Source organism: Triticum aestivum, chromosome 2D, assembly GCF_018294505.1.
Source record: "Triticum aestivum cultivar Chinese Spring chromosome 2D, IWGSC CS RefSeq v2.1, whole genome shotgun sequence".
Lineage (NCBI taxonomy): Eukaryota > Viridiplantae > Streptophyta > Magnoliopsida > Poales > Poaceae > Triticum > Triticum aestivum.
In genome coordinates, this window is record NC_057799.1 from 31109238 (window position 1) to 31121048 (window position 11811).

The window sequence follows — 11811 nt, forward strand, 5'->3', positions numbered from 1 at the left end:
CGCGGCTTCTCCGACGAGGAGGCCCTAAAGTGGGCGCGGGATGACTACCTCCGCGACGAGATGGTCCGGCAGCGCCGAGCCCTGGAGGAGATAGCCGCCCACAAGCATGGGCGCGAGGACGAGCACGGCGTGGTGATCCTCGACAGCGACGAGGACGAGGACGCCCCCGGACCGTCCAACCCGCCGTGCCAGGCTGGGGAGGGGTGCAGCAGGGACAGCGGCCGCGGAGGAGGCGACGATGACGACGACGACGGCGGCGACTACACGCAGTTCTACAGGCTCCTCGGCATGTAGAGCTTTAAGGGCGGCGGGCGGCGAGGAGCGCCGAGGGCGACAGCGGGCCTAGTAGCGTTTTTTTTTTCTAAAATATTTTTAAATATGTATGAACTCGCCAAGTTTGGTTGAATTTGCGCCTAGTTTGTGGTTTTCAAAAAAAATCGTGGGCGCCGCGACTGGGGGGCATCACGCCCCCAACACGCTGTTTTCGCCGGTGCGCCCCCAGGGGGCGATTTTTAGCGCCTCCTGGGGGGCCAACGGCTAGAGATGCTCTAAAAATGTGGTTCAACGTGTCACCGTGTCACTAATACCTTGTTCAAACTAGAATACTCTTACATGTACAGTACATAGAATGATGGAAGGTTTATAGTACGTCAATTTGCATCTTCAACACGCCACGGGCTATTTTCTTTAGTTTATAGTTTTGTTGTGCCAATCTCATGCATGCTATACACATGCACCACCACCAATTGGTAGAGCCTAAAAATATATGGCTGCCCTTGTTGTGCACGATAGAGTTAGTTAGTTCACAAAAATTATATGACTGATAGTTATCCTAGGCTCTACTCAAGCTTTTTCTCCACATACTATATATGTCGAGTATAAGATATTGGAGTATAACAAAATAATGCTTATGTTGCAAAATTACGTGATAGGCTAGTCAAGCGACATGGACATGGCGGGTCAGCCACAACATAACAAAATCATACTTGAGCACGAGCAAATAACATGTTACACTCGCATATGTGATGGCTAGTGGACTATTCAGTATCCGCGTTATCAGTTGTTGTCTGCAGATCAATAGGCGAGCGGTTCAACTAATGTGAAAAAGTCTTCCTGAGAGAGGACCTCAACTGATGCATGGAGGAAAGGTGTACAATTCCGATGTCTACTAATACCATCATAATCTCCTTAACTCTACACAAAATCAATTGATTTGTACACATTTTTCTCGTACAATGTTGTAAAAAAATATAATATTTGTGTAAGTAGACTGCACGGGAAAATTCCCTATCATTTCAATAAGGGTGAAATATATTTGAACTTATTCCACATGAGCTAATTAGAGCTGTAGCTATACAAGACAAATATTACTGCCTTGCTGTTGGGGAGTTATTTACCCAAAACCACCACATTATGGGCTAGGGTAACAGATCAGTACCACATTTGAGACAGGGCACAAAAAACCACCAACAATGGGGCTAATCTGTAACGCGGAGCACTGACGCTGTGTTTTAGCCCAGAAAACAGCGAATCCGACAGGTGGGTCCCGCCTGTCGGGCTGACGTGGCGCATGTTGACGAACGCCGTTAGACGGCGAGAGACGGCCGTTTCCACGCGCCTGTGTACTTGTCCGCACCAACCTTCTTCTTCCTCCTCTTCTCCTTCTTGTTGGCATTTCCTCGAACACCTTACCAGCAACAGAGCAGCACACCGGCGTCAGCTCTTTTGACCGCAGCACACCGGCGAGGACAAGTAGAGCTCTGGCCCCAGGCTCGGGTAGTGGCGTGCACCACCACCGACTGGCACCACGCGCACGTGCAAGTGCATGGAGACCACCGGCGGTGACGAGCTCGTGCACCACTGCCATTAATGTTGGCATGGTCGTCCTCGCCTTTTAAGACGACTCCCCGTCGCCTTCCCCTTCCCCGCGCCACCCTCTCAGCCACCGCCGCCGCCGCAGGGGCCAGGCACGCCCTCCTCTCGCGCGGCCCCTCCTCCTCCCTCTCCTTCGCCTCCCGCCGCCTAGCGCCTGCGGGGCCCCTCCGCGACCGCGTCCCCGGCTGCCACAACGACCATCGCGGTCCGCGACCGGCTCCCCGACGCGACGCTCTCCTACTTCGACTCCCCCGACAGCGAGCTGAAGACGGTGATGGTCCGCGACCTCACCGCGGGGAAGAATGTGGTCATGTTCGCGGTCTAGGGCGCGTTCACGCCCACCTGCACCCAGAGGCACCTCCCGGAGTTCGTAGCCAGGGCCGGGGAGCTGCACAGCAAGGGGGTGGACGCCGTGGCCTGCGTCTCCGTCAACGCCGCCTTCTTGATGCGACGAGGTGCTGCTGCTCTCGGACGGCAACGGGGAGCTGACGCGCGCCATGGGTGTGGAGCTGGACCTGTCGGACAAGCCGGTGGGGCTCGGCGTCCGGTCGCGCCGCTCGGCCGTGAGGCTAGCAACGGAGGGTACTGTTGGCGTGCTCCAGCGAGCCTAGCTTCGCAGGATTCCCACTACAGGGAGCAGGAGGAGGAAGAAGGTCGCCGGCGCCACGGGCTGCTGCTGCTCACCGACGTCGAGCGTCGGCACGGTGGTGCTGCCCGATGCACATAAGGTGCTTGTTGAAATAGCAAACAGAGAAAGAGGGGGAAGAAGAAGGAGGTTGAACGTGACGTGTGGCCCCGTCTGTCATAACGGTCAACTTTAAACAGATACCTCTCGCCGTCTAACGGCGTCCGTCAACACGTGCCACGTCAGCTCGACAGGCGGGACCCACATGTCGGATTCGCTGTTTTCTGGGCTAAAACGCAGCGTCAGTGCTCCGCGTTACAGATTAGCCCAATTGTTGGTGGTTTTTTGTCCCTGCCTCAAATGTGGTACTGATCTATTACCCTAGCCCATAATGTGGTGGCTTTGGGTAAATAACTCGCTGTTGGGTAACGTGATTGTATTTGGAAACATAGGATAAACTAGGAAGTATTCTGGTTTGTCTTGTACTTGATCATGTACTTCTATATATATGCCTACGAGGCTCAACCAATACAACAAATTATTTCACCAATCCTCTCTCCTCCCTTCTAACATGGTATCAGCCTAATCACGATTCAAACCTTAGCCACCGCCGCTTCCACACCCGCGCGCCGCCCCTGGGGCGGTCGGCCTCCATGACCGCCGCCGGGGACCGCGCCGCCCGTACCTAGGGTTCGTCCGCCGGCCGTGTTGGCCAGCTGCCCTAGAGAGTCTTTTTCCCGAGCCCTTGCTTTGGGTTTTTTTTCGCTCTCTTGCCGGTCGTTTTGATCGACGTTTTTCTTTTTGGTTTTCCGATCTAAGCTTGATCAGTTTGCGTCGCCCGCCGCCGCCGTCGACCCCCGTGCGCCTCTACTCCGACCCCGGCGGCCTCGCGCCATCCGACGGCCAATCATAGCCGCTGCTCGCGCGCCGGCCTGCCCATCGATCCACGTCACCCGCCTCTACCGCGTCTGCACGGCGGCCCGGCGGTCTGCCTCGCCGGCCTCGTTCTCGGCTGCGTCGGGACGGCTACGTCAGGCTCGTCGGCTGCCTCAACTCGGACGCTGCTGCTCCGTTGGTCGCTCAGGCCTCGCTGCCTGGGCGTCGGCGCTGCTTTGGCAGCCCGGGTGCCGATGCTGACAAGCTCGTCCGCACGACGTCTCACGCCGTCCGTCGTCGCCAGCCTCATTGCGGACTCCGCCGCCACCCCGTCTCCACCGAGCGGCGTCCCCGACCTCGTGCGCGATCGGCATGATCACCTGCTCGCCGCCGCGATCCGCCTCATCTACGCCGCACGACCGACCTGGCATGTCGGTTACGCGCGCCTCCGCAGGTCCCGTGAAGATCGTCCCGAGTACCGCGCGCCTCTCCGTCGATCGAGCATCGGGCTGCCGCTTCGTCGCTCCGTTGGGCCGCAGCGCCGCCGCCCCGTGGTTATCCTTGCGGCTGCATCGACTCATGCGTCGCCGCTGCATCGCTCCTTCGGGCCGTAGTGCTGCGGGCCGCCGCGGGGATCTTCGCGCACCTGCTGGCCGCGGACGCCGTCCGGTGGCGCGGCGTGCTGGGCGGGGTCAGGATCACGGAGGAGGACACCACCTCGTCGTCGCGCATCTTCATGAAGGTAATGTTCCAGGAGATGGCGGAGCAGCTCGGGGTACGGCTGCTCGGCCGGAGGATGAACGACGACGACGAGCCGGAGGTCCGTGATGCCCTGTTCCCCCGGGACTCCGCCGAGAACACGCGCTTCGCCATCAATTTTTTCACGGCGATTGGGCTTGCAGGTGTCGCTGAACCTGCGAGGAGGATCTTATTATCAGAAACATGTGGTTTGTGATCAACTTCATAGACCCGTATTGTGTGAGCACTCGGTCTAATTTAAATTTTTTGTTATCCTTATTCCAATGATTTTCTTGCAAATGTCAATAACCTTCGTAAGTATGTCTGCAAGTTTGCAGAACACGATTTAAGAGTGTACAATTTTGGTTCAGAGAAAAATATGCACTGTCCATTTTGCCTGTTTCTAAACTTCTCGTTGCACACGGGTTTTAATATGTCAATTAACTGGGCAATTTCATAAGGCTGGTCATAGTGGGGAGTAACTTAGACTAGTGACATACATATGTTACTAGTCTATATTACTACCTCTATAGTGCATAGTATCATAGATGGTCTTATATATTGCCATGCATGACACATAGTAGCATCACATTTATTATGTTACGGTATCTACCTATGTTACTATAACCATCTCTCTCTTCTTTAATTGTCTGCCACATAAGCATGTTTGCGAGTCCCAAATGCATGATACTACTTATGTTACCCCCACTATGGTTAGCCTAAGAGTAGGAATAAAAATGGAGGATTATAAGAGTGTGCATCTAAGTTCAACTCTTCACTAAACTGAAGTTTTTTTTAGGGGACTCAATGGAAGTTGCCTTTTTCAGAGCTTAAGACATAAGAAAACTTCCATTGGGATTAGCAAGACTGATAAGAATCTCTCTTTGCACTCCCTTCATTCCTTTTTAGTCTGCATATAAGTTTTGTCTAAAGTTAAAGTATTTCTAATTTGATCAAACTAATAGAAAAATATATCAATATTGGGAGTCTCTAGGGCGCATCTAGATGTGCTTTAGTTTGGTTTGGAGGTCGTGCTCCGAGGTGTTGGATCCGGATGTGACGCGGCATGTGTGCTCTGTGTTCGACCTCTTCGCCATTTATGAGTTTGGGTAGGGCAAGTGGTGTGTCGGTGTTGTCATGGTGGATGTCGATGCTAACCTCCTGGTGTGGCATTGTGCCCAAAGGCGATGTATCGGCCATCTTGGCCTTTTCTTTTATGAATATATGATACGCATGCTTATGCGTATTCTAGAAAAAAAACATCTTAGTGGCTCAACCAAACTAGGAAGAAAAAGAGAAAAGAAAATGTTTGCACGAATCTCCGCGTAAAAATCAACGACATAGGACTTAGATCTGCAATACTTTTTTACGAAAAGGCCTCATCGGCTAGCTTTATTAAGCTCAAATAATGCTTACATCGTCTGCTAGCAACAAAAATCGGAGGTGCATCCACCCATACGAAAGGGCCGTTTGCATGCCCCCATTCAGCTAGCTCATGAGCAACTACATTTAATTCTCTATTACAATGTTCAATAGTAACCTTTCCAGACTCTCGTAGTAACTCACAGCAATCATCTAAAACTGGAGCCACCACCATAGAATGTCCCTCATTTAGACGTATAGCATGAACCATAATAGAATTGTCCATCCTCACAAAGACATTGTGACACCCCATGCTTTGAAGTGATTTTAAACCTTCAAGTAATGCCGCTGCTTCCGCGGAGACATCATCTGCCACATGCTCAAGTTGAGAAGTCGACGCAGCAATAAAATTACATCTGTGGTCTCGAACTATCGCCCCACATGACCCTGAATGCAGATCCTCAAAGAAAGAAGCATCAAGGTTTAGAACCTGTTGTGCTGCCAAAATGATGGGCCATGTGTTCCATCTAGGTTCAGTAGTTTGTTTCCCCGCCGCTCGTGTGAAGTTTAGAGCCAATGCATGGATGGCCAACGCCGAACGCAGCGGCGTCTGTACTTGCTCCCCTCGAACATATTGTCTACGCTGCCACCAAATGAACCAGCTTGCCGTGGCTATCAGCTCTAAAAGCTCAATCGAGTCATGATACTTGTGCTTCGTAGAAGCGTCACACATAAGAAATTCCAGTACACCATAACCCGAGCGATCAACAAGCAATGCATCATGTATGATTTTCTCAACCCTAAGCGCAGCCTAGACTTCCTTTGTTCTCGTGCAGTTAAACAAAGCATGCTTGATATCTTCTGCTCCCGCTTTGCAAAATGGGCATTGAGAAATATTTCCAATGTGACGGTTTGCAAGCACATAAAAACAAGGAATAGCATTATGTAGACATCCCCAAAGGAAGATCTTTATTTTTTTCCGGCAGTTTTAGACTCCAAATCTTTTCCATATCGGATGTGACCGGGAGCCACCATGGCCACTCACGCTAATATTATCCTTGTATGTATCCTCCCATTCTTTATAGTAGGCCGAACGTACCGAGAAAACCCTGCTGTTTGTGAGATGTCATGCTCTGTTGCCTGACGATATAGCTGAATCTGTAAAATACGCCCTTGCGCTGCGCATCAGTGTGCCAAAAGTTGCCCCGGATATAGAACTTAGATGTGCAATACTTTGGGCAACATGCTTTAGAAAAACAGATGTTTATAAAGTTAGTTTTAAACTTTTAATTGATAGCGTTTGCTATGTTTCAGACAAGTCTAATTTTGCGTGGAATGCATGTGCAGAGCACCAGGCAGCCAGTCGACAGCCGGCGACGGGGACGAAGCGCGGAGATGCGGCGACATCAGGCAAAGTAATAGTCTGAAACGGGGGTGGAGGTGACTGAAACTTTTAATAAATTCCAGTCGCCTGACTAATAGTCTGCTCTCCTAATTTATTTATGACAATATCCAACCTACAGCTTACATTACTGAATGGTTACAGCGCCAGATCTATCTATGCTCAAACATTGGACACATGACATCTTTGCTCATGACGTCGTAACCACCGGTACAAGAATATAAGCACAAGTTCATATAACTGATGAGTTCATATAATTTCTTCTCAAGGAGCGACGCCGTTATTTGAGTTTTATGCTTCATCATGATGCTGTAGCAGTCACCTCCCCGATTCTCTTCAGGTCAAATATTTCAATCCAGTAACCATCCGGATCCTTGATGAATGCGATGCCTTTCATTTTCCCTGCAGCCAAATATCCTTTATTATCACAGCGCTGCCCTAAGCATTAGTACAAAGATATTAAAGTGCAGAGGAAACAAACATATCTCTGACCATATTGTTCTCCACGACTGTAAGAGCAACAAATAAGATTACAAGAATGCAATCAATATCAGTTACTCCCTCTGTAAACAAATATAAGAGCGTTTAGATAACTACTTTAGTGATCTAAACACTTTTATATTTCTTTACGGAGGGAGTACTGATTTTATGCATCAGCTCTACTCTTACGTCCATAAATTGGGTTAAAAGTTTGAACAATTCAAGAGCAAAACTGAACTAGTTGACAAAATTCCGGTGCATGTCTTTCAACTTGAGAAGCGCATCTAGTGACTAGCAGCACCTATTCACCCAACTCCTAACGATGATCTAACATGAGCATGATACAGATGGTTGAAACAGGAGACGAAGATCACAGATCTAAAAAAGATCTGTCCAATTGTTTCGTGCTAAAGCATAGTGCCGCATTTCAAGACTCAATGTGCAGTACGGCAGACAAATCACATAAGTCGTCTTCCCGATGTGGGGATGCAAACATTAATTAAGTGTTAATTCAGGCCAGAGGCTAACAATTTATCAAAATTACAAATGACAATTTCACACGATATAAGAGAAATAGTAGGAACATGTAATGAGCTGGTTGTCTTCTGAAATAGGAAGGTGAAGGAAAGCTCAACAGCTCCACAGAAGGTCGAAATCAATCAACGGTTTGGAGATAACTCTAGATTGAAGCAATGTGTAAGGAGCGGGTATCAACAGAAAAATGATATATCACCACCCCCAAACAAATATTTCACCATTTACTTTGCGAAAATTGAAATCACGTATATAGACCATTCACTTGGAGATGATTAACCAAAGTAGCAGGCTGGCCCATATAATTATATTAGAGAGTTCATACATTCTTTTGAATCAACTAAAGTTTCAACTCAAGTGTAACATCAAACGATATGTATCTTAAAAGCATATAGAATATATGAGCTATAGAGAAAAATAAATAACACGTGATTAAGATGTTGTACATACATATGTGCTGGCCACTGTGCTAGTGTGATTCAAAGCGTCTTTACATGGTTGAGACTAGAATACTCTCATTTACTTTACATGAAGATTGTATAGAATATCGATTTGTAATTTTAAGATGTTGTGGTTTGCTTGTGCCAATTGGTTGAGCATAGAAGTAACATGACTGTCCTAATATGGTTGTACTTCTGCATGACAAAATTAGTTGGGTTCAACAATAATATGAGTACCCCATACCTATGGCTCTAATAGGTATCCTAGAAGTATAAATACTACATGCTCTCCTCCCCATTTAGCCCGTCCGCAACTTGCCACAATGCCATTGTTGTTGAGATTCAATCATGAAGTGGATACATATATTCCTTTCACATATAACTATTGAGTATTGAGATATTGGAGCATACCAAAATATTATTTCTCTTGATAGGCTGGTCATAGATGAACATAGCCTATCAGAGTATATAAACCCAAGCATGGCTTTGTTTAGATGCCGTAAAGTGAGGTTTTGTTCGATTCGTCATCATAATCACGGATGGTCAATGCTTCACTCCACTTAACCAATGACTTGAAGCAGAGTGGGAGGGGCCAACACCCCATTTACCTGACACAAGATGGACAAATTGTGTGGTTCTCCGGGGTGAAATGTCCAAGATGCTATAGTAGTGGATGTACAAGATGTTGCAATAGTGGAGTGATCCAAGGAGGCCTTGAGCCGGAAACGCCGATCAAGATTTCAAAGATGTTGCTGATGCTAAGCGTGTCCTGGATGCTCCTCAAGATTGTAAACTATATGAAACACATGCCTTGAATTTTTCTGTTTAGATTGTTATTTGGGTAATACAGATAATGCTATGTGAAGTGCATCTAGCAAGTAGTAGCAACTATTACTCCACTCCACTCCTAACAAGAATTTAACATGGCATGATACAAATGGATATAAGCCTTTTAACTAAGTTTCTTGCTTTCTCCCTTAACATTTGCCATGATTTATATTGAATTAACAAATTCGGTATCAAGGCCATATGCAACACCAATACGCCACATAATATTGACGATCTAAAAGGAGTAGGCAGCCTAGTTTTACCATCATCTGGTTTCTTCACAAACTCTACCCCAAGACTTTCGAAACGCTCGCATGCCTTGTAGACATCATCCACAGTTACCCCTATATGGCCTGAATAAAAAAAAAAGATATGAGCGTTGCAGCATCTAAGAGATTCATGGTGAGATTAAGCAAAAGCAGTGGTAACATTTTTACACAAGAATCTTTGTTGCACATACCGAACCCACGAGGGTCTGAGTTCCCATTATGGTACCCTTTGAATTCAGGATCACTTTCTGTGCCCCAGTTGCTACAGTGAAACCAGGAGTTTATCAATATATTAGTGGGCAATCAGCGCTACTGAGAAACAATCAAGGACAATATTAAAGAATAACAAAACATACTGAGTGAGCTCGATCGTAGCCTTTTGCCCAAAAGTCCATCCAGTCCGCTGGACAGGATCAGCGGGGGCTGCAGACAAGTCCTATCGACAATGCCAAGGTAAAGAACCAGAGGCGTTAGCTGATTCGTCAAGTCAAGTGATTTATTGTTCCCCTAATCAAGAAACTCTTACCTCGTAACCAAGAAAATACAAACTGAATTTCATCTCAGGAAAATCCAACCTTTTCAGCAACCTGGTTTTGTTAACAAAACGTAAAAGAAACAGCAAGCAGTTATTGTCGCACGACAGTGCAATATGGTTTTTGATGGACACTAATAGTGCAACTACATTTGAGACACTCTGCAAATTCCTATTTATTAGCATATTCATGAACCTCTTAGTCACTAATCGTAGTCTGCTGTTTGTATACTTGAGAATTCATAACTTCAGTGCCTTTTTCTAAAATATAAACATGTGGTAAATTATAACAATTTGAAGCACATCCAGCAAGAGGCCAAAACTAAGGCCTCGAGCTTTCTGTTGTGCAGTAGAACTGAATTATAGAGCCTATTCCCTTTTGGTTCAGATCCTTGCTGCTCCAGGTACCAATTACGGAATTACCATATTTCCATGCAATTACATCCAGAATTACTCATGTTAGCTTGCCATAGGAGAAAATTCAAAGCATGGCTTGATATGCAATGATACTAGCTTTTCTTGAAAACCCGGAAATTTAATAGAACATTTACAGATTTCACTAAGGAAATCAATGACCCATGGATGCTCTTCTCACATGCACGACTACATTATCTGAAGGAAGACAAAAGAAAGAAAACTCACGACATGCCCATCACACGCGAGTAGAAGTCAAGGCTCACTTTTGGGTCCTTCACGCGGAACATCTGTGAGCAAAAAAAAAAAAGGAGAGAGAAAATAATTCATTATGGCAACAGCAACCGACTGGGACAACCTGAAATACTGCTAGTAACAAGCTGGTCCACCGACTGTTCGACCAATTGCAGAACAAATGAAGTTTCATGGCCTGGTGCATTAACACTAAGAATTTCCTGAGCCTATTGCAAAGCATTGAAAGCAGCCCTGTCGAAAATGTAACCCCATGAAAGCCTACGATGAATTGCATATCCTACACATACACACAGTTTCCAGCATTCCACAGAAACAACTCCATACCATACGTGGTGCAGTAATAAAACATATGCACAGCGGCAATACTGGGCCAAACAGAGTGGGATGCTAAGTTGACACTGCAGCTGCAAAACCAACGATGCTGCTCGAAATTATCACATGGAACTAACAACACCCATCACTTAGTCCTCGGTAAGTGTTGTTTTCTCCCAATTCTATAACCTGCCACAGCAAGCACGTACGGACCACCAACTGTTCGACAGATTGCTTCGGCCAAATCCAGCCACAAAACTCCCTTCCACTCCACAGATCAAACCCACGGAGGCGCAAACTCGAATCCAATACCACGCATGCCCGCTCAATCGGCAGCTAAAACGAAGCAGGAAACGGGAAGGATCGGCTTACAGTCTGCTGCATGATGTAGCCCTTGGTGGCCGGGTCAGCCTCGGCCTGCAGGCCCGGGTTGTTGGCCGGCGCCTCCTTGGCCCCCGACGACGTCGACATGGCGGAGGCGGCGAACGCGGCCGGGTAGGACCGGCGAGCCCGGGCGAACCCCTGCACCTGCAGAACCCCGATCAGAAACCGTGAGCGCGAGTGCGAGAAGCGCGACGATCTAGTATATCAGTTCGCCCGGAGACCTTGGGCTGGGCGAGGCGGGGGGCGCGCGGCGCGGAGGCGGAGGCGAGCCGGCGGAGGGCGCAGGAGGAGAGGAGGGCGGGGCGGAGTGTGGCGGCGGCCATGGCAGAGCGGTACGGCGGGGTTATTTAGGGGAGAAGAGGATAGAGGAAAGGCTGGGCTGGTGAGCTGAGCTGGCGTGCGGTGTGCCGTGCCGGTTTCTGGACCGATCCGTCGGGTTCGGGTGCGCTGGCAGGTGCGACGCGCCACGTCTTCGCGCCTGGCGG

The 11811-nt window shown here is 48.2% G+C and overlaps 1 protein-coding gene and 1 pseudogene across 2 annotated transcripts; one reads left to right on the plus strand and one right to left on the minus strand.

Moving 5' to 3' along the window:
• The first annotated feature begins 1392 nt into the window (after positions 1-1392).
• LOC123048493 (peroxiredoxin-2E-1, chloroplastic-like) lies at positions 1393-3025 on the plus strand (annotated as a pseudogene).
• A 3870-nt stretch (positions 3026-6895) lies between these two features.
• On the minus strand, positions 6896-11729 carry LOC123051302 (lactoylglutathione lyase). 2 transcript variants are annotated; one of them, XM_044474149.1, is made up of 8 exons: positions 11548-11729; positions 11315-11470; positions 10604-10665; positions 9956-10016; positions 9786-9865; positions 9621-9691; positions 9424-9513; positions 6896-7280 (listed from the first exon to the last, which is right to left on the minus strand). In XM_044474149.1, exons 1-8 carry the CDS (start codon positions 11647-11649, stop codon positions 7180-7182), a joined length of 723 nt encoding a protein of 240 aa, XP_044330084.1. In that variant the 5' UTR covers positions 11650-11729; the 3' UTR covers positions 6896-7179. The 2 variants fall into 2 exon arrangements, with proteins under 2 accessions (XP_044330084.1, XP_044330085.1); XM_044474150.1 differs by having other exon boundaries at positions 11315-11464; positions 11548-11703.
• Positions 11730-11811: the final 82 nt, after the last annotated feature.

Coding starts and splice junctions, on each gene's coding strand:
- LOC123051302 (XM_044474149.1), bottom strand. CDS start 11,649: ATGGCCGCCGCCACACTCCGCCCCGCCCTCCTCTCCTCCTGCGCCCTC. Junction 9,866..9,955: donor TGTATTTTCTTGGTTACGAG/GTAAGAGTTTCT, acceptor CATTGTCGATAG/GACTTGTCTGCAGCCCCCGC. Junction 7,281..9,423: donor TGTGAAGAAACCAGATGATG/GTAAAACTAGGC, acceptor ATTTGGCTGCAG/GGAAAATGAAAGGCATCGCA.